The sequence below is a fragment of the Squalius cephalus genome, assembly GCF_949319135.1.
Source record: "Squalius cephalus genome assembly, chromosome: 11".
In the NCBI taxonomy this organism is placed as follows: domain Eukaryota; kingdom Metazoa; phylum Chordata; class Actinopteri; order Cypriniformes; family Leuciscidae; genus Squalius; species Squalius cephalus.
Window position 1 is genome coordinate 27,354,711 of NC_137132.1, and position 22,855 is coordinate 27,377,565.

Consider the following 22,855-nt stretch of genomic DNA (forward strand, 5'->3'; position numbering starts at 1 on the left):
TTTTTTTTTGACTCCCCCCAAAAAAATGCTCTGAATTACAGTTTTTCCCATTCATTCCTATGGGTGCCCATTTTTGTCCACAAACACGAGATTAAGGAGTTTTTTTTTTTCACCCACTTAACATTCTTGAATCGAGTCAATTTTTTTTTTGTGTGTTCAGGTGGCAAACTTAGGAAAAGTTGCCAAGTCTTGTACCGCTCAGATTAAGGAAAGTATTTTTAAAAAATGAATACAAATTATTTTGCCCACATTTGTCCAAAAAAGGTTTTGAGGGATATATAGTGCTTATGTTTATTTTTTAAAAAATAATGAAAATTAGGATGAAAATACATAAAAGTAAAGGAATGCAAATAGGCTACATTTTCAATTGACTTTATATACATTTCTTTTGATTTTGAGGTGAAATGTTCTTCTTGATATCTCTTCATGTATAGCATAAAGCAGCGCACATTCTGTGAATTGATTGTGTATAAACAACTGTCTGTTGAAGAATAATCCTGATCTTATTGGTCCTCGTGTCAGGGATCCCATCTCCTGCGCCACATGGCATGCTCTCTGAGCCATGCGTCCCGTGGAAGGGCGGATCTGGAGTGACAGACAGCAGACATAGTGTTGTCTAGCTGTCAGACGAGAAGCTCCATGGCACAACGCCCTCTCAGACTGGCTCACAGACACGCATGCACACTCCAGAAATCCCAATTATAGCAACATACTACAAAGAAGACCAACCTGCAAGGCCTGTCAACTTCTCAGCCGCACTTTCACCTCACACACACTCGCACACAGCTCATCACCTTTGGCTGTCAGTTTCCAGGACATAGTGTTCCTGAAGTACCTAGGAGCTGCCAGAGAGGTGCAGATCAATACGGGCTGGATTTCTACATCTCAAATCCCTCTCTGTACAGTCTGACCTGGAATTGGCCTGTTTCTCTGATTAGCTCCCAGATACACCCACTTCTCTCTCACACACACATATCGGACGCCTCATAAATATTGGAAGCATCTGCGGTTCCAGTTGAAAGCCTCCTCCTTCTCTGTAGAGTGTGTCATTGTTGAATAATTGATCTTTTGCTGTCAGCAATAAAAAAAATGCAGTGTTTCTATACAGTTCTTTCTGATTATACTAGAATTTTTTAATCTGGTATTCTAGATAGCATCTGCTATGATGCAGTTTTCATTTTAATGGACACAAGTGTCACGGTTTTATATTCGTTTCATATTTCAACACTGACCGTTGATCATATGTGAACTGGTGATAGTTTCTTATTCCATGAGATCATTTTGGTATTTCCTTCCAGTCTTCAGTGTCACGTGATCCTTCAGAAATCATTTTAATAATGCAGCTGAAGAAACAATTCTTATTATCAATGTTAAAGGGGTGGTTGATCATGATTTCACTTTTTTAACTTTAGTTAGTGTGTAATGTTGCTGTTTGAGCATAAACAACATCTGGCAAGTCACAATGCTCAAAGTTCAAAGCAAAGGGAGATGTTTTCTTTTAAAGAAATTGCTTTTTAAGGACTACAACAAACGGCTGGTAGGGACTACACGACATTCCACCCGGGTTAGTGACATCACTAACTCTAAAATTTACATAAACCCCGCCCCCGGGAACGCGATTTATAGATTATCATGACAGAATATGCTAATCAATGATTAGAAGATAGTTAACTCCATATCAGCTACATACATTTAAAAATAAAAAAGGTTTTGAAATGTTCAGGACACAAGCTGTTGTAGCTCCGCCCCCCGTGCCGGGAGCAGCTGCTCATTTGCATTTAAAGGGACAGACACAAAAACGGTGCATTTTTGCTCACCCTTAAAAAGTGACAATTTTAACATGCTATATAAAAATATCTGTGGGGTATTTCGAGCTAAAACTTCACATACACACTCTGGGGACATCAGAAACTTATTTTACATCTTGTGAAAAGGGCATTATGCCACCCCTTTAAAAATTGTTTTTTTTAAATACTCAAAAGAAAAGCATAGTTTTTTAAATAATATAAATATGTTTTTAAATAATATACAGTATATATCTCAAATTTAATGCATCCTTGCCTAATACAATTTCATTTCTATTTTAATAAAAAAAAAAAACTTTTAATTGGTAATATATACTATAGTACATTTTACGTTTATATAGACAACGCTATCTCACGACCAATTCATACGAATTCGTACGAGTGAGTAAAAGGTGGCTAATTCGTACGGATTCACTCGTACGAATTCGTATGATTTGTCTAAACCCCAGTGACGGGTAGGTTTAGGGGCGGGGACAGGTGTAGGTCATTCGTAGGATTTCATACAAATTGGGCAACTCGTAAATCTCGTAAAATGCTGTGAGATCGGTTTGATATAGGCAGAAATTGTCTATTGCTATACTTATTTTCTATTTGTGTGTTTCAGGTATGATATTAAATATGATAAAGATGACTACGTGCTGAGGATAAAGAAGGCAGCAGCGAGTGATGAAGGAACGTTCACCTGTGTAGCGGAGAACCGAGTGGGCAAAACAGAGGCGACCGCCACCCTCACGGTCAGAGGTCAGTTGAGTATCCAAGTCTACCACAGAAGTGAAATCACACTGCTTATAACTTTAGAGCCTGACAGAGTGGTTGGTTCCCTTCAAAAATTTGCATTTCATCAAATTGTTTCAAAGCAACTCATGCAATCAGCTTGCTCGAATGCTTTTGATTGCATCATTGATTACTAATTACTGTTTTTGATTACTTGATTATAATTATTGATTGCTGAAATCCTAAATGTTGCCCCCTGCTTAAGGTGATTAAATCAATTAGTAATATAATATAATATAATATAATATAATATAATATAATATAATATGATATAATATAGTGATTTGTATTTAAGAAAAAAACATTCTATTAAATTAGTGCATCTCAGAAGCCCAACAATGTGTTTGTGCTGACCTGGGTTATTTGACTCTATCATAAGGTTTTACTTCACTGGAAATCAATAGCGGTATAATGTATGTTGGTGTAGTCTCAGTCTGAAAGAGTGAGATAACCTCCTGACGGGTCTCAAATGAACTCCTGAAGTGTAATTTAGGTGGGGAGTGAGTTTGCCCTGAGCGACAATGCTTTTTATTATTTACACTCCCTAGAATGGAGGCCACCAATAACCCTCCCCCTGCACACACATAAACACACACTATCTCCTCAGTTCCACTGTGGCACTCTGGCCCATACCAGCGAAACCATTTCACAGTTTACTGGTGCAGACCGACCTCGGAAAGCTCAGCTTGGGTGGGCAGGGTTAATAAAACAATTTTTTTTTCTTTTCGCCATAATCTCCCTCTTTCCCCCTCCACCTCTTCTCCGTCTCCCCTCTCTTCTCACCACATTAAATCAAACTGCTTAGATGCTCTGTGGAGGGCTTTAAAACCTCACATAGGGGGGTTTTTGGTGGCCTTCATGAGGGGGCTGAAGCTGCCAATGGAGACAGCCGTCAAGTTTCAGCCCTTTTGAAAGCAGGATTTACAAGCGAACACAGTTCAGCCATGAAGGGATGTGTGAGGATCCAGAGTGGAGGGGTTTTACACAGGCTCCCTTTCAAGAGCGAGAGACAGAGGAGGGAAGGAAGGAGAGGACAGCACTCTGAGCATGATTGCACCCTCTTAATGTCAATATGGCATAGGCTCCCCGACAGCTCCACTACTGCATTAAATATGAACTGCTTTATTGTCAGCTATTTTCTCTTGGCCATTCCATCAATATTGTCCACATTCTGTCTCGCCGGTTCAGCTTCCTCACTGAGAGCTCTGTATATAGACCTCATTATTGCAGGTGAAGCAGATCTCATAGCTTGAATTTTATCCCGGACAAGCCCCCATTTTTAATGACTTCATATGCAAATAGATACCTGTCAGTTGGGGAGGAGAGAGAAGACTGCTTTTCTTAGCTCTCCACATGCTCACACAATAAAACTAGACATTATACTATTTTGCCAGCAGGTGGCACTGGTCTGGATTAACATTTTTGTCCATTTTTTTGAAGAGTTCAGTCCACATCGAAGTTGAAAAATAAAATACATTCCATTCCTCCTCTCCTCCTCGCATCTCTGCTGTGGAATCTGTGTCCACCGACCAACACAGTGCTGAAATGATGTGCCCAAAAAACACATTGCCATTGTTCATTCTGAATTTAATTTATTTTGTTCTTAATTCTTTTCACTTTCTTCTTTGTTCGTCCTTTCTGTTTGTGTCTATCTTTTGTTCATTTTTTTGTTGTTTTCACTCCACCATTGTTGTGTCTTCAGCTCGCCCTGTCGGTAAGTACCCATCCCAGCCACTCCTTCATACTGCATGTGTTCCCTCTGCCTTCTGTGCTTCTTCCTCCCTTCCTGCTACACACACACACACACACACACATACTATGTGGTGGCTCAACTGTAGAGGTTCAGTATTTCCCTTTCCTATCCTGATAAACTTGATAGCTCTTAACTAAGGTAACAAAGTAGAGTTCTGTCCTGTACTAACCTGTGGCTGTACTAACCACCTTTATTTTAGGACTTTAGGACTAAAAAAGCTTACTGGATTGGTGTGATGAGTGTGTGATATTTTCTTTTTTTCTCAAAACTTGTGACTTCTGCTTAATGGATATAATTCAGCAGCAACACACACAGCCATCTGGGCTTATATTTGGCTGAGTTGAAATACCTCGAAACTCTTGTGTTCCAGTGGGTCTTCGATTAGTCATGACAGTTTCTGTTTATTTTACTGTCTGTGTGTGCATTTTGGAGAGAGTGTGCATGCTTTTTTCCTGTTGTTCTCGTGTGTGTTGACTTACAGCTCTCAGAAGTGTGTTTAGTCGTGAACTTTCTCCAGTATGGAGCAGATGTGCTCTGTCATGAATTAAATATAGGAGCTGATTAGCTATTCTGCTCTTCTCAGGACTGCATTCTCCCTGCAGACCCTGCAAGAGTGTGTATTATTCACACAACACGCATGCATTAAATAATAATATACCAGATACGCAATCAAATGCAATCACAGTTTATTTATGACTAGCTTTGTTTTACTCTTTAGAAACCTCTAGGGAACGAATAGACTTGGGATGTGTCCGTGTGTGAGTGTTTTCCTCCCCTCTTGGCCAAAAAGGACTTTAACACTCAACTGCACAATGAAGTTGAGCGTCCAAGTCATTAAACAATCACTTTGAGTGAGTGGCATCGGTGAATGCCCATCTTTTATGCCCACTCCCTCCAATGCAAAATAAAAGCTCTGGAGTAGAATGAAACCGGGCCAGTCTGTGATTTAAAGCTTTTGTGTGATGCCCAAACTCACAGAAGTGCCCGCGCCACCGTGCGCCCAGATTGGGAATCCTGTAAATCTGCCACCATCTGTAACTTGCCTGAATGTGTCAGCCTTAGTCAAGTACAGCCTCACAAAAAAGGGATCAGCCACATAAATCACAAACACTTGCAGACTTCTCTTGTCCACAGTTGCCAGCTGCACAGGCAGTAGAGGGGCTCATTTAGGGATCAGAATGAAGGGGAGAGTGTTTTTCCACGATCAGACCTTTTCTATTTGTAGATGGGCGCACCGTGAGTAATGGTTCCCCTGCTAAACGAACTCAACTGTTTGGAGTCCTGCGTCTAGATTTATTGGTGTGGCTACAAGTATAAAACAAATACACTGTCGAAATGTTCAAATTATGTGATAGTTGTTGTTTTTTGTCCAAATTCATGACTTCTTTGAAACTCATGACTGAAAAGTATCAACTTTTAAAAGTAGTAAGTTGTGTGTTTTCTTTTGCTCGGTTAAAAAATGATTGATTGTAGGGTCACAGTCTAGAGTTTCTAGCAGAAAAAAATCATTTTTTATTTGGGTCAGCTAAAGCATTTATTCCTCAAAATAAAAACCTTTGCTTCTTGAAACTCCCTAACTGTATGTTCTCTAGTGAGTGGTACCACTCTGCAAAAGCATTTTATCTTCTCACAAACTCCAGCTGCCATTCCCTGCCTTTGAAGACTCTGACAAACCTTTTTTAGATGGTTGGTGCCCTAACCTTCTCATTAAGGAGAAAGTAGCATTGACTCCAAGTCAAGGGGAAACTTTGGAACCCTGTTCCTGAATTCTGATGCCATTTTAAGGTCAGATTAGACAGGGAAAGCAGGGAAGATGGCACTTTTAATTGGTTTATTTGAATATGTTGGCTGAGTTTCTGTGCCGGGTGATTTGAGAGGTTAAAAAATACTTTTCTAAGTGCGACGCATCAGGCGTGAGAAAATTCTCGTTCTGTGAGAACTTGACCCAAGTTGGCTCTTAGAATAGAGAACGATGTCCATTAAAAGGCCAACAGTCAATTCGATGTTTTCCAAGCTTGTCCAGCTTGTGAGCTCTGCTTGTCTTCGATACAGAAATAGAAACTGCTTTGTGTTCTTAGAGTAAATAGAGTCGAGTATTTAAAGCCACTTACAAAAGAACGTTCACGGTGTGGTGTCCTCACATAGCTTCTCCTCTCCGTGTGTCCTGACCGGAATGACCCACCCTTCCCTCTGGTGTTGTGACCGCAGCACTGCCGTGCCTGAAAGCTGCCCGTCATTCATTCAGTACGGCCATCTGCGGGCTCACCTGGATGAATGGCTTCCTGTGGTTGCTGTTGCTGTCCTTTCTGTTTGTGGTCAAAGCAAACAGATGAACCAAGAGGCCGAATGCTGTCGGAAACGGGCTGATGCATGGAAGCTCTGTCTCAGTGACCTCGGCAGTCAATGCCTGTGGATGCTTGACGTTTCCCACTGACTGACAATGATCAGCGTGTGTGTGTGTGTGTGTCGTGTGCATTTGTGTGTCTGTGGGTATGGTGTAATGTTCATGTCTTTGGTTCTTGACTCAGCTGCACCACAGTTCGTGATCAGGCCACGGGATCAGATTGTGGCGCAAGGACGGACAGCCAGTTTTCCATGTGAGACGAAAGGGAACCCACAGCCGGCGGTCTTCTGGCAGAAAGAGGGAAGTCAGGTAAGAGCACATTTTTCTCTCTTTAACCTATTCTTATTTTTTTGTTGACGCTTTGGGCTAGTGGTTACCACACATGCTCCAGGGAGACTGACGCTAATAGGCAACAAAATGGGTGAACATATACCTCAAACTCATATTGAAGAAGAGATATAAATCATATCTAGGAGTGGGCCACCAAGCAACCATCCAAAAGACCTTAGTAACCGCATAGAACATGCTATAGCATGGGTAAGCTAGTTGAAAGTATACTATTTAAAAGTCTATTTAAATTGGAAATATAGGAAGATTTGAGCCTTAATCCTAAAGTTAAATGCAGTATAACACTTTATATTACACTTTCTGTCCTACTATTCCTCTCTTAAGTAAGATATGAAGGTATTTGTTAAAAGGCGAAATTAAAGCAGTTATTGAGTCATTAGCGCTGAGAGAAGCCTCTCAGTCACACTTGAGGATAATGGACCCAACATCTATCATGTGTGAGAGGCTAATTAAAAAAGAGCAAAAGAAAGAAAGAAAAAAAAACATAATTTGGAGCATAATTTGGAACATTAAAGTCATTAGGTGTAATTGAATCCGGCTAATGCCTTTCAGTTTCTGTCGGTCAGCTATGAGGACTCCGAAATCAAAAGAGAGTGAAAGAGAGAAAATGAGAGGAAGAGTGGAGAGATCTCAAGGATATAAAACCTGAGGTAAATGTGAGGGCTCTGTCAATGATGGCCATTAATGAACCCAGCTTGTTATCTGGCGTAATTAGCAAACGGCTAAACCGGCCGCTGGTGGTGAATTAGCTTTGAATCACCTGGCCTCCTCGCTTTGCAACAGATTTCATTTCAAACACGACAGCCATGTCAGACAGAGTGAGTAAACAACGCAGCCCAAAGCAATTACTGCAGTCATTTGGACACAATGGATACTCACAGTAAGCTATATACACAGTCAGGGTTAGCACAATCGTTAGCAAGAGCTCTATCTTCGGTGAGCCACTGTTCCATAATTTTGAATATTTACAGTCACGCTGCCATAATTCCTTTCAGATATTGGTCGTTTTAATAGTTGACAATAGTGATAATTTACCACCGCTAATGCAAAATGTTTTCCCTGGTGTGTTTTCTATTCAAATAATGGTGGGTTTGAGGTAGAGAATTTTCCGCGGAAATGCTATTCACACTTTGTTTCTTGTTTTCTTTGTTTGTGTAGAACCTTTTGTTTCCAAATCAACCGCTGCAGCCCAACAGTCGCTTCTCGGTGTCGCCCAGTGGAGATCTGACCATCACGGCAGTCCAGCGGGCAGACGCGGGGTACTATATCTGCCAGGCCCTGACGGTGGCGGGCAGCATCCTGGCCAAGGCACAGCTTGAGGTCACAGACGGTAAGCACTGGGGTGAATTGGACCATAACAGGGCTTTGGGAATATGGATGGATTCTTACCTAGCTGGTGTTTCATTCTGCTTTGTTTTTAGATTCAGGAGTAATATTCTTAATATTTGTTTTTTTATGAAGCAATTCAGTTCCTTCTTACTTAGAAAATGTAAATAACAAACCTATCCAGTCCAGTTTTCAGTTCAGTCATTTTCAAAACGGTCCTGATTACAAATATTAAAAATAATTTTTTGTAATAAATTTTATAATTCTTAATATTGCATTTTTGTATTTAAATATAAAATTTAAGGAGTACCCCATTCCTTCCACCGATGATTTTTTGCCAACAATTTTGCATTATGCAGCAATTTTAAAATACTATCTTTTTTATTTATATTTTTACATTTTATGTTTTGCACAACATTGGTTAAGCCTGTGTTATAATTATGTCGCTCTCTCTACCATTCACCATCGCTCTCTTTTCACCACTCTTTCATTTTCCCTCATTCATATGTCAGTGTCAGCCTACACATTTCACACCTGACACAAACGAAGGCCTCAATATCTCCATACAAAAGTGCTGGCAGAAAGATAAATGTCATATAAAAACCACTTCTGTTGCCTCTGGATCCACATTAAGAGCTGAATTGGAATGTGGCCTTGAGCTCTCCCCGCTCTGCATTGATTCTGCCTCGCTATGTGAAATGAATAGCAAGCCTGACGACCCTGAATTCTGCTCGCGTTTGAATATTACAGGAGCACGTCTTTGTGAACTTCTCTTGACAGGAGGAAAACTTAATTTCAGCTCGAGAAGGGAGTGAAAACAGCCGTCCTTGAAAACTTCAGATACTGATGATGGAAAAATTGCTTTGGCAACAAAGCGTGTTTTGGGTTGTGTAATTTTTTTCTTAAAAGGAAAAAAGTTGCAAAAGAAAGTCAGTTTGTATGAACTTTTCAACTACATCTTTAGTCTAACAGTAGAATGTAATTCTTTTAAAAGGTGACAGCTGTTACGGTTGACAGCAAAGCATATAAATTAACCGATCTTGTCTGAAAAACCGCATATGACCTAGACTGCCGTAAACAGCTCTTACTCAGAATGTAAGTGTGTGTGAGATGTTGTGTGAGATGTTGTGCAGGATGACAGAGAAGAGGGATGACAGGAACGAAAGAGGAAGAGGGTCACGGCCACACCTGTGCCGGAGGAAGAGTGTGATTTAGTGGCTGTTGAGGTGGCAAAGAGAGCTGGACAAGTTCAAGGAGAGATTTGATGAAAAATGGCTGCTGCCAGACGGCACCAAGGCCTTCACTTCGCTGTCTGAACCCGTCCCGTCAAATGAACAGAATTCCGTCATGTTCCTACAACACACAACACACACATCATATTCTATCAGTCTTAGTACACTCACACCCAAATCAGACTTGCTAGTAGACACTGCAATAGTAGACACGTTAAATAATTGTATATTCTGCAGTTCTTTAGAAGATTATCATGAACATAAGATCTAGTCAGTGCAAATTCAAATGCAACAGCGCAACACTAAAGACTCAGAGGATGCAGCTTTAATCCAAATACAACCATTATGCTTCATCAGTCTCTATCTGTCTGCACATGCATCTCTGGGGTTTATGCTGGCCTGATGGATGCGCCTGCAAAGCACTCTGGGGTTTAAACTCCGTGCGGGGTAATCCACATTGATGAATTAGGATGGCAACTCTTCATCCCTGAGCCCAAATGAGGCATTCCGATGGAGATTTGGACAATATAAATACCATCCTTTATTCAGAGCGAGACAAATAGAAACGCAACAGAGAATGGATGAAGACTGCATTTGAAGCTGTATTTAAGGGTTAGAGGTGCAGTCTGTAATTAGTGCCCGCCGGCTTTTTCCTCATTAATTCACACCTGCTAATTAATGTGTCCTCAGTGGGGCAAGGGACAGCACACGGCTGTGATTATTATATTATTATTATTAGTTAGAGAAATAAATGGTTGGTGCCACTCAATTGGGCGCTTGATGCCCATTTGTACATCAGAACACACCAATTGGCCTGTGTTTATTATAAATTATATATATATAGATAGATAGATATAGATATATTCACCCTATTGTAGTCAGTAAAAAATCTGTACACTATGAGATGAAAATAGATGGAAAGCTTATGAACAGCCAAACATGATTAACCCATCATTATAAACATATAAAACACACACAAGTATTAAATAACCTCTGTGCTCTAGGATGGTGGCTTCATGTTTTGAGAAGCAGTTTAGACTCATAAACTTCTTTGGGGGACGTACTCTTAGCCAGCTTAACCACACTCGCTCTGATAGTCGGATGCATAGTAATACATGAAATTTTACTCAGAGTCTGGTTCCTAAATGAAGGATCCCAGGCACTAAATGGAAGCTACAAAACCACGTCACTGCCACATCAGTGAGCTAGAAACCAAGACTCAGCGTTTCTCCCAGTTTTTCCCAGAATGCTTGGGGGGTAGACGCTGCCCTGTGGTGCAACCACAAAATGTGCATATAACCCTGATACGTCCAGGAATAAGGCAATCATGGCTTCATCCTGCTTCCTGTGTGCCACACGAGCATGGCCACAATGTTAATGTTTCCAGACACTTTTAATGACAAACACGTTCTTGCTGTCCTGTGCTAAAGCAACAGATGATGTTATAAGGGCTGTTAGTGTCATGATGTCATAATCTGTGGATAATATATTATTGTAGATGGACAAGCATGCCAATTGCTACCAATCTCCAATGTTATAATTTCAGTAGTGAAAGTAGAAACCAACTCAAAGCCATGGCCTATAGTTATTAGCACAATGTGCTCCAGACTTGTTGAGTCATTGCACTCGCACAGGAAATGTTTCAGATCTGGATTGTGTTGTGGTCCGGATACATTCTCACTCTCTCTTTCTAATTATTTCCTGTCTCCTCTCTGCTGTCTCTTTCCACATCCCAATGTTTGGGCTATCTATCCATCCATCGATCCATCCATATACATCCATCCATTAAAATTATAAGAATTGGGATGCCTCCCTTCTAAAACAGGGACACCAATTAGGTGGGCTTAATTCTTGTTCTTTCCTCCCTCTTTTTCTCCTGTTTAGTGTTGACCGATCGTCCTCCCCCCATCATCCGGCAGGGTCCAGCTAACCAGACTCTTGGTGTAGACAGTGTGGCCCTTCTGAGGTGCCATGCATCTGGAGAACCGGTTCCAACCGTCAGCTGGCTGAAGGATGGGGTCAGTCTGCTGGGGAAAGACCCTCGTATGTCCCTGCAGGACCTCGGCAGCCTACAGATCAAGGGTTTGCGGGTGAGTCTAAACACTTTTGTTTGTTTGTTTGTTTTGTTTTTCATTTGTAATGAATGTATAAATTAGGGATGCAACCATATGGATAGACAGATAGATAGATAGATAGATAGATAGATAGATAGATAGATAGATAGATAGATAGATAGATAGATAGATAGATAGATAGATAGATAGATAGATAGATAGATAGATAGATAGATAGATAGATGTCCTGATGTTTATCTATCATTGTGTATTTCTAAGACCATGTGTGTGTGATTGTGTGACTACCAGCTGTCAGAAACATCTCCATCTAAGTGTGATGTATAAGCTTAGCGAAATTCAATCAGATATCGGTAAGACATAACAGAGACGGGCAGAGGGAATCATATTGCATTACGGGGATGAATGGGAAATATTGATTTTGGTAAATTGTTTGATACTATCACTTAGGGATACGACAGCTCTCCCAAGAATCATTTACGGAAGCCTGGACGGGCTCCAGCTGCACACGCATTTGCACATGCACGCACAAACAAACACACTTTTAGGGCCATATTGAATTCAAAGTCCCCAAGCCCTCCCCGTCAGTTCGGGATGGAATAGCCATTATGCCTGACAGTGCTGCCCACCTCTGACATTTTATCTAATAAATGAATAAATGGAGGCGAGGCGTCCTGATGAAAGGCAACAAACAACAGGGAGATCGTCCCGGAAAGGAAGAGAGTGGGGGACATGCGCCAGCTGTCAACGGTCCAGAGGGTTTCAGCGACTACCCCTTTAAATGAATTAGTCTTCCTCTCATTGCGGTTAGTGGGTGGGTTTGTGAATTTGCCAGCAAGGATAAAAGCTGGCTGAAGGGTGTGGAAATAGATTATATCTACCATATTAATGTCAGCGCTTTAGCCGAACTGGACGTGCTCAAGGTTACCATCTCCCTGGGATCGAAAGCTTACAGTGAATCGAATTGATTAGCCATTTAGAGAATTCACAATGCATGAAGATATAAAGACTGAGGAATGTTTTTGTTTTTATCTTTCAGCTCTCGGATTCTGGTATCTATACTTGTGTGGCAGCAAGTTCTAGTGGGGAAACATCTTGGAGTGCTTTCTTGGAAGTCAAAGGTACTTTTGGGCAACTTTGCAAACTTTTTACTTTTTATGTAATGTATTCTTCCAGACGTTCTTAAATGTCCTGATGTTCTCTCTTCAGAGTCTGGTAGTCTAGTTGTAGTTAAAGACCGGGATGAGAACGAGCTCCCAGGTCCTCCTTCCAAACCTCAGGTCACCGACGTCACTAAAAACAGCGTGTCATTGTCCTGGCAGCCTGGCCTTCCTGGAGCGTCACCCATCTCATCATATGTTATTGAGGCTTTCAGGTATGAATTTTGCCTTAATTTAGGCTTTTCTAAAGTTGTTTTGGATTGAATTGTACCTTGCTCAATCAGATCAGACTTAAGTCAAAGTAGATACCATTTTTCATTTGACACGAACAGAAATGAGGATGTGAGGGGTTGTAGACTAATCTGTCCAGCATATTGATACTTTGCAGTCACGTGATATCTGGCGGGTAACAAACGCGGTTAGTGCATCCAATCGCACAACAACTATCTGGCATGTCGTGTACACCTCAAAACACCAACTTTTGTATATTAAAACTGGCAACGTCCTGGCAAGATCCTTGATTAGTTTACTGGTTTTCATTGCTAGAGAATGACGTTCTTGCCCGCCAGCCAGTACAACTGACGTCACGTGCAAAGTATCAATTGAAAAGTCTGTACACACATTTCTAGTGTACAAAAAAACTCAAAAATATGGTTTGTACAAATTGAAAGGACTGTACTTTTAAATACTTTCAAGACATTTCAAACTCTGACATCACTCTGCCTCATTGCATGCAGCCAATCAGTGAGCAACAGCTGGCAGACTGTGGCCGATCATGTCAAGACTACTCAGTACACCATTAAGGGTCTTCGCCCCAACACCATCTACCTGTTCATGGTGCGAGCAGTCAACATCCAGGGCCTGAGCGACCCAAGCCCCATGTCCGAACCCGTCCGCACTCAAGGTATTTGACAGAAACTTTCTAAATTGTGTATGTAATTGTACTTTTCTTTTGTAAGACACCCATGTAAATGGTGTCCGTGTCGACGACTTCCAATTAAATCCTAGCTGTTGCCCACAGAGAACGAGATCTAGTCTAGATACCACGCAGTCTAACGGACCCATACGCTCATTAGTTCCAGAGACGGAGTATAATGTAGAACAAACATCATCTACTTTTGGAGTGTATAATTGAGTTAGTGCCCTGGCTGGTACCTTAATGATCATTACGGTGGGGAAAAGGGCCAACCTCGACTGGAAAAAGATTCGATTAAGGTTCCAAGGAGTCCTCCGTATGTTCATTAGGAGTGACTGATTCGGAGACCTTGGGCGTATGTATCCTCGCAGGTTGGGTTGAAGCTGTGTTGTCTGCTGCTGGAGTCAGTGAAAATGACTCCTCATCGTTCTTTTAGGGGATTAAATTGTATTTAAGGGATTATGTTGTACTGGACAGTAATTTAGCACTGTTGGAGCCCTATAAGAAGTAATGGCATTGGCCTCTGTCTCTCTCTATTTACAGATATAAGTCCTCCAGCACAGGGTGTGGATCACAGACACGTGCAGAAGGAGCTGGGCGAGGTTATTGTACGGCTACACAACCCCGTGGTCCTCAGCCCCACCACCATACAGGTCACATGGACGGTAAGATGTTCTATAATTGGTCGGAGCTAAAGGTTTTAGCATCTTAACTGTGATTGGAGAGTTATTTTAGCTTGTATTTGTGGAGCTATGCCTGGACACAAGTTTTAGCACATAAACTATGATTAGACAGAAGCTATTGTACAAGAACTATGATTGGACTGAGGTTTTAGCATGGGCACTGTGATTCTGTGATCCTGTAGCTCAAACAGTAGAGTGTTGGCGCTTGCAACACCAAGGTCATGGGTTCGATTCCCAGGGAAAGCAAGAACTGATAAGAATGTAAATGTGTACCTTGAAATACAATGTCAGTCGCTTTGGATAAACGCGTCAAATGCATAAATGTAAATGTAATGTACTGTGATTGGGCCAAGGTTATATAACATGATTTCATAGTAAAGGGATAGGTTACCCCAAAAATTAAAATTCTGTCATAATTAATTGTTGTGCTCATGTTGGTTCCAAACCTTTCTTTATTATATGGAAACCAAAGGATATTTTGAAGAATGATCAAAATGTATGTTTTGTCCATACAATTCTTGTGTACCACAGAATAATGAAAGTAATTTTGAAAGGTTTGGAATGACATTTAATCTTACATTTTAATAACATCATCTCTATTTAAACCAGTTTATTTGGCACAGATTATTGGCTTAAAATCATTTGACCATACGCAGTATATACGTGTATATTGTCTGAAATCCTAATAAGTGCATCCGTTCAGAAGTGAATTCTTTTATTTACCCGGCTGTTGTTTCCGTTTACCACCACAGTCTTCCAGCATTGATATAAAAACACCCTAAAAAGTGTTTATTGTTTGTTGAATTGCATTAAAATGGAGATTTTACAGCTTTGGCTTTGTCACATTAGTTGGTAAGCACTCTCCTGCGGTATATTAATGATTACCATCAACAATCATTACAGAGACAAATATAAGCGTCTGTCTGTTCGGCCTAAATGGAGGATAGACTGTTTCAAAGGTATTTTTCTCATATGAATAATCCATAAATCATCGGCCTACGCGGCCCCTGGATACAGCAGCACTCTCGCGGTAAACGTAGGTGGTGTCAAGAAAGCTTTTACGACCCTGAATCATTCAATTAATGAAAGTTAAAAAGCGTAGGAAGGATGCCCATTGGGCTGATTTACTCCATGTGTAGGGAGGAAAAGCAGATGTTTAATATCTCACTCTGAAAGCCAGGTTCTGCTGTTAGGAAGACATTAATGTGAGTTATGCACACTCCTTCTCTTGGTAAATACAACTAAAAAAAGAACGAGGCTTTCAATGAATGAAGGGTCTTGTTTACCTTTTTGTTGATTTGAGATTGCCTTTTTCTTTGATCTTTATGTGTATGTAACATTCTTTGTTGATTTTAATGTGCACGTATGTGTATACTTGTACATATCTGTTTATTTCTTCTCAGCATGTTTGTCCGAGGTGGTTATATCTTGCATGCTTGCTATTATTGATGTTTTATTTACAGAATGTCAGAATAATGCGTATGTATGGCTAATGTAGAGCATTTTCATGAAAGGGATTTGATTGGCTGAGCTTGTTGTTATATGTAAATACTGGTTGAAAAGGGGGAAGAGATAGATCTGGAGGATCATTTGCAATCTTTATTATAAATGATTCATCCATGCACATCAATATTATTTTTTTACATTCATGTGCCCTCGTAATCTTTAATCAAAATAACTCCCTCTTTCAACAACATCTCTTCTCTTCATTGCCGAGGTGTTTTTTGGCGCGAGGGCGGGACAACCTGTCACTCACATGATATCGACCAATAGCAAACAACAATTATCCAATGATCCAATCAATTTCCCATGGACAAAATCAAGTCCCGCCCTACATTTTTTTCTTCTTCAAGAAGCCGTTTTACTTCCATTTCATGCCGACTTTAAATATTCTTTCAGACTTTGATCTGTAGAAGCTCCTCAACTAGCATAATTTTTCCTTTGAAAAAGTTGTTTGACCAAGAAAGCATTGCTGGTTAAGATAGGTAAAACACCTGATGGGACACTAACCATTCCATACTGAGAACCAGCACCCAAAACTAGGTCTTTTCAGCAAAGTTTCTCTATCTACTTTTTCTATTTGTCTTTTGACTCTGTTGCGCTCTTTTAAGTTTGAACCGTCTTTCCCCCTCAGGTTGACCGCCAGTCTCAGTTCATCCAGGGCTACAGGGTTTTGTACAGGCAGATGTCAGGGCTGTCCTCCCCTGGAGCGTGGCAGACTCAGGATGTGAAGGTCCCCTCTGAGAGGAGCATGGTGCTCTCGGCTCTGAAGAAAGGCATCGTCTACGAGATCAAAGTCCGTCCGTACTTCAACGAGTTCCAGGGCATGGACAGCGAGTCCCGAACGGCAAGAACATCAGAGGAAGGTACAGCATTTGACTCCTTTGAAGTGATGCAGGAGATTTGTGATGTTTGAAGTCAACATGAAATCAAAATGGACCGTATTTACTTTCCTTAATAAATATCTAATTTATCTGTGTAATCTTTCTCCAAAATAGAATAACTTCCCCTTTTCCATGCATATGAATTGTATTAACAGGGGGAAATAATGCTAAGCTGCCTTCACAGAGTTAGCGTAAATACGAGTTTCCTAGTGAAAAATTGGACATGAACGCCCTCTTAAATTCATATTTGCCATTTGGGAGTTCAGGGATAATTTTGATACCCAAGTTCCAGAGTTCGATGTGCCATAAACTCTATGTGGAGGGGAGAACGATTTCTGCTGTGACTGCTATTCTTTATTAGTTTTTTCCACAACAGCTACCTCGCCTTGTCATTAAAATAGCGCATATTTACATATGAATGATCATTTGAAGTGTATTGTAAGCACAGCAAAAATATCCTGAATGGGACTGAAATTCCAGAATTGTCAGCAGACTGACTATTTAAATAGCGCAGTGAATGTTTATATAGATGTCAATGAATGAGACGCTAAATATAATTTTGGCTTTGATAAGATTTTACCAATAAATACGCAAGAAAAAACCTGGTATCCTCCATGATTCCTGTTCTTTCCTACAATAAAGCACTTAAACGCGACAAGCTCGTAGTCAAAACCTCAGAAGTGAAGGCACGTGAAGGCAACATTAGTAAATAGCCAAAATTGCTGTTTAGACATTATTTTAGGCTACTTTTCTAATTCAGTTTTTACACAATACAATCAATAGCCTGATGCATAAATTACCTATTATATTGTTAGATAAATAAGAAGATTCTGGGCCCTATCTTGCACCCAGCGCAATTGACTTTGTACACCGACGCATGTATCATTCCTATTTTGCACCCGCACACAGCGGACTCTTCCCTCGACAGACGCACGTCGGTAAATTAGGAAATGAACTTGCGCTCTCGGGGGCGGTTCAGCGCAAAGAGGAGGCGTGTTCCGGCACAAACGTTCCCTGGTGCTATTTTGCAGGTTTAGAAAACAATTCCGCCACTGACCAGGAAAAACCTAGTCTAAAGTCAGTGGAGCGTTGAGCATGTTATTCATATGCTATTTTAAGGCCGCATTATTGGCCATGATCAATGTAGCGTGTGCACAACGCGCATACACTTTGCTTATCTCATCTACACACAGACGCAGCAGTTCTCATTTTTAGAAAACCATACATTATTACAAGGAAAAATATTACCACACGAGGGAAATCATTGTTGTGTCCATGAAGATGTGAAAAATAGGCATAAATCTAGCTTACACATTTACCCAAATTATTATATGCCTGTTTAACCGAAGCTAATTTGGGTGGGTTTCTCCCATCCCCATACAATGTCACTTCTCTGTCTTTTACGGCCCTGACGAGAACGTCGGTCTCCTCAGCTGTGAACCGCTCCTGGCGCGCCGCCTGGCAAATCCGCCGTTATAATAGGAATCCGCTATAGAACAAGCGTGCCTGCTCTTAAAGGGAATGTGAGATGTCGCTCTGATTGGTTTATTTCACGTTACGCCCAAACCACACCTATGAATAATGAAGCTACTTCAGACCAACCCATTTTAGATTTTGCGTCGGGCGCAAGAGTCATTTATCCCGCCGGTATAATAGCAACAGCGCCCGAGATCCGCCCACAAAGTTACTTGCGTTTCGCGCTTGATACTTGCGTTTCAGATCGTTAAAATAGGGCCCAGAGTATCAAATCACAATATGGAAGTCAAATGGGTTGTGAATGCCGTTTCATGCTGACTTTCAAGTCACAGAGCTTACTAATGGATTTGTCAATGTCTTGTGCTTATGAAACATACAGGTCACAGATACTAAGAGACACAAATGCAGACGTAAGGCCAGAGGTTGGATCTCTCGCTGATTCTTTCAAGCTTGCTTTAAGTCCACAGCAATTTGGCCCAGTGATACATAATCCACCCCTAGGCCAACGTCGTAACAAATACCGTAGTAAGCAATGCTGGCCTGCTTTCCACAGCGCTGCAGTAAGCTTGTCTCCATCCCTGACGGGACTCGTGAAAAGACACGTTTTGGCAAAGGAATTGACCTTTTCTGTGTTGCGGGTAGTGTGTGTGGGTGTGTGTAAGGCTGATATGACACTAAAATAAGCATGGAGTTCACTGGACTCTGTACTCATCCACATCACTCCCAACATACCAATTTACTAATTTCTGTATTTCTGTATTTAGACAACCACCTGTCCTTATAGTGTCCAAAATTGACATATTGACATTGACAATTGCATAAGAGACTTTTTTTTTTAAAATATATAAAATACAAACAGAAATAATTTATGCAATTAGATCATTTATGCAATCTAGAATACTATATAATTTTGTTGTTCAAATTATAAATTAAATGTAATTATATATAATGTAATATCTATTAATAATATTTTTATTTTAATGTATTTATTTTAATTGTAAATTTAAAAAATAAAAAATGTAAACTGAGTAAATGATCTATAATATAATACATAAGTATGTATTTGTATTTGAATGTATGAGTATGTATTATGTATTATACTGTATAACTGCATTTAATATACTATTAAAAATAAATATAAAATTATTATTATTTTTATTATTAACTATATTTAATTTTTATTTTTTTTAAATAAAAATATCTTTTTTCTTTTTTTTTTTTTTACTCATAAAAGCTAAATTTCACTTTCAATTTAGTGCTTGGCCAGTTTCAATTTTTGGACCCTGCCAAAATGGATCCTGGGACATCGCCTTGTGGGTTATTGTGGCTGAGACAGGCAGACTGTACTTAAAGTTGACCAATGTCCAGGATTCACCGCAATTCTTTGAGATGTTTTTCCCAGGTGTGAGGGATGGCTGCCACCACACATAAATCTTGCAAAAAAAAAAAAAAAAAAAAAATGCATTTTTGAGAATCGTTTAAATGCCATATGGAACTCTCGAGGCATAAATTCACACACACACTCACACTAGCACAGAAGGTTTGCTGATTAAAGTCTGAGCGCAATGACAGGCTCATTTGTTACCCAGAGTGTCCACGGAGAGCCGTATCTCCTCAACACACACCAGCTCTGTCTCCAGAAGTCCCGCCGCACTGCCTTTACACCCTACACCTGCATGTCATCGCCATTACCAGAGCAAGACAAAACATCGGGTCCCCTGGCAGAAGAGCATCACGGGGCCCGTGAGCTGCGATAGCCCCCTTTTGTTTCTTGTTTTCCACTGTGTGGTAGTTGAGAAGGTTTGTCAGAGTCACAGAAGAGGATGATTTATCGGCCATTGTCTGATTAGACAATTACACCTTCCCTCTAGAGCTCACCACTTCCATTTCTTTTCTCTTCTTCGTTTCTCTCCCACTTTGTCTTTTCCCCCCAAAAAAAGTTAAAGTGTTTTCGCTTTCATTTAGACCTTCCGCTGAAGTGGCGAATTTTGCAGGAACGCAAGAATTCTCTCATAAAAACTGAACATGCTAACCAACCATAGCCTGCTGTCATTGTTACCACAATAAAACTGTGGGAAATTGGTATCTGAGACCATGTCATACAAAGTTTAATAAGTAAAATGATAAAGATTGTACAAGTAAAGTGAGATTTTTTGGGGGGATTACATGGAAAGTATCTCTAAGATTGATGATTCTGTTATTGTTTTATAATCCATTTTTGTTTTACAGACAAGACTTAAGCTAGTCTCAGACTAAAATGCATGTTTGAGCTGTTTTAACTGAAAGCAACTTGCACTCACATTTCTTAAAATATGTCACTGCCATTGTCTTGTCTCAAGATGCATGCCAGAAATGTTTGTTTCTAAGGCACGTTTATAAAAGATACTTCATTTTCCTAATTAAACTAAGTCCTAATCCTGGCTTAATCTAAGCTCTGTCTGTGAAACCAGCTAGGCCTACTATGCAAAAAAAAAAAAAAAATGACTAGCTGCTTTAACTCTTTCTTTGAAAACGTCCTTTATTATTAGCTGCATTAGTAGTATTTTTGAAAATCGAGGTTGAAAAGGTGAAACAGGCTCTTTCAGAAACCACTCTGTGTTCTTAATCCATTTTTATGGTTAATAATCAGCTTCTCAATGGGAGTTTTTTTTCCCGAGGGTCATTATCACAGGTTGATTAGTGGCATGCTAAAGCAATGTAGCATTTCTTTGCATTCTGTAAGCTAAAGCCCTGCCACCCGCCCGGGGTCTCAATATTAGCTCGGTTTAACATCACAGTGTGTGTTTTTTTTGTTTTTTTTTATCATCCGCGTTCGCCCGCAGGCTACTGTAGCGGCAGTGAAACAGAGGTCACATCCTCGCTGGCTATACATCACACCGCTAATGGCGCTATTAGCATCGCCTGCGCCATCGCTCCCCAAATGAGAAATATGTATTGTTTGGCTCAAATGTGCATACTGATAAGCTCCTAAATGATTTGCGGCATTAACTTTGAATGACATTGACTGCATTGTTGTGAGAGGGATTTTGTCACTTGCTACATGCTGAGTTAACTTATTTTTATTTATTTTTTCAGTATTAAAGAAGAAAAATGTGGATTTTCTGTTCATTTATGACATAAGTAATCACTGTAAAATTTGCAGTATTAAGGAAAAAATCTAAATCTGCTTGAACTCTTAATTCCTGAGGGAAAAAAATTATATTTTATTGTATTTTTTAGTATTAAAGAAATATATTATATTATATTATATTATATTATATTATATTATATTATATTATATTATATTATATTATATTATATTATATTATATTATATTATATTATATTATTACATTTTATTATATTATATTATATTATTACATTTTATTATATCATATTATACATATATTATTATATTATATGTTTTATAGTATTAAAGGACTTACAATACAATTTCAGTATTAAAGAAGAAAAATGTGAATTTCCAAATTTCCAATTATGACTTGATTACTGTAATATTTACAGTATTAAGGGAAAAAATATGAATCTGCTTGCACTCCTTATTCTGAGAAAAAACATATATTAATTAATTATTATATTATATTATATTATATTATATTATATTATTGTTTTATAGTATTAAAGGCTATTTTTAATTATATTATATTATATTTCAGTATTAAAGAAAAAAATATGGATTTCCAAAATGTGCAATTATGAATTAATTACTTTAATATTTACACTCCTAATTCTGAGAAAAAAACATATATTATATTATATTATATTATATTATATTATATTATATTATATTATATTATATTATATTATATTATATTATTTTATTTTATTTTATTATTTGTTATGTATTAAAGTACATGTTGAATTATATTATATTATATTTCCGTATTAAAAAAAAAAAGTGAATTTCCAAATTATTGGAAATATCTAATGGCCTAGTTGATCTGTGGCATTAACTTTGAATGACATTGGCTGTATTGTTATGGTAGGGTTTTTGAAACAGTCGTCTGCTCCGTTCAACTGCAGATGTTTGATGAAGGCGAGCCGTCGTTTGTCCTGTCAGACCTTTTGGGGGTTAAAACGGGCCACCCCGTGTAAGGGATGAATGTAGCTTTGGGATATGTGCCATTTATGTGAGGGTCAGAGAGCAGGGACGGAAAAGAGTGCGAGCAAGCAGAGTTTACCGTAATTGAGCTGTCAGTATTCTGCTGTGTCGCCGCACCTCGGCTTGCCACAGAAATGAGAAAAACATTTTTATCAAAATGTTGCTTTCCACGACTGACCCCTATTATTTATTTCATTCCCTTCCCGTGTCTCTTGTCAGAATGGCTCTGATGGGGTTAATAAAAACCTGGGGTTTCTGCCAAGGACAAAACAGCATCTTTGATTCACAACTGGCCTCCTTCAATCGATGTATCCATGTCAATATGTTTACCCAGCACTTCTTTATTTACTCTTCTTCATCCTGCTCTCAAAAAATCCCTCCGTTCTTTGCATTCCTCCCCGAGCTGAGCGACCTACATGCCTGTCAGAGCGATTTGCTAAGAAAGCAGAGTTGTTTGGGCTGGCTCACCATCTCATTGTCT

General features: G+C 39.5%; 1 protein-coding gene across 7 annotated transcripts in view; it reads left to right on the forward strand.

Annotated features, from left to right (window-relative positions):
* The window catches only part of robo2 (roundabout, axon guidance receptor, homolog 2), a 452,373-nt gene that overhangs the window by 387,804 nt on the left and 41,714 nt on the right, over positions 1–22,855 (forward strand). For 4 of the 7 annotated variants that reach the window (XM_079886421.1, XM_079886425.1, XM_079886426.1 and 1 more), the window contains exons 7-16: positions 2,410–2,546; positions 4,282–4,293; positions 6,861–6,985; positions 8,183–8,354; positions 11,467–11,672; positions 12,694–12,775; positions 12,864–13,029; positions 13,552–13,718; positions 14,274–14,395; positions 16,548–16,779. In XM_079886421.1, coding sequence (XP_079742547.1) covers positions 2,410–2,546; positions 4,282–4,293; positions 6,861–6,985; positions 8,183–8,354; positions 11,467–11,672; positions 12,694–12,775; positions 12,864–13,029; positions 13,552–13,718; positions 14,274–14,395; positions 16,548–16,779 — 1,421 coding nt within the window. Of the gene's footprint in view, positions 1–2,409; positions 2,556–4,281; positions 4,294–6,860; positions 6,986–8,182; positions 8,355–11,466; positions 11,673–12,693; positions 12,776–12,863; positions 13,030–13,551; positions 13,719–14,273; positions 14,396–16,547; positions 16,780–22,855 lie in introns of all 7 variants that reach the window. The other 3 variants (XM_079886424.1, XM_079886423.1, XM_079886427.1) reach the window with 1 other exon arrangement.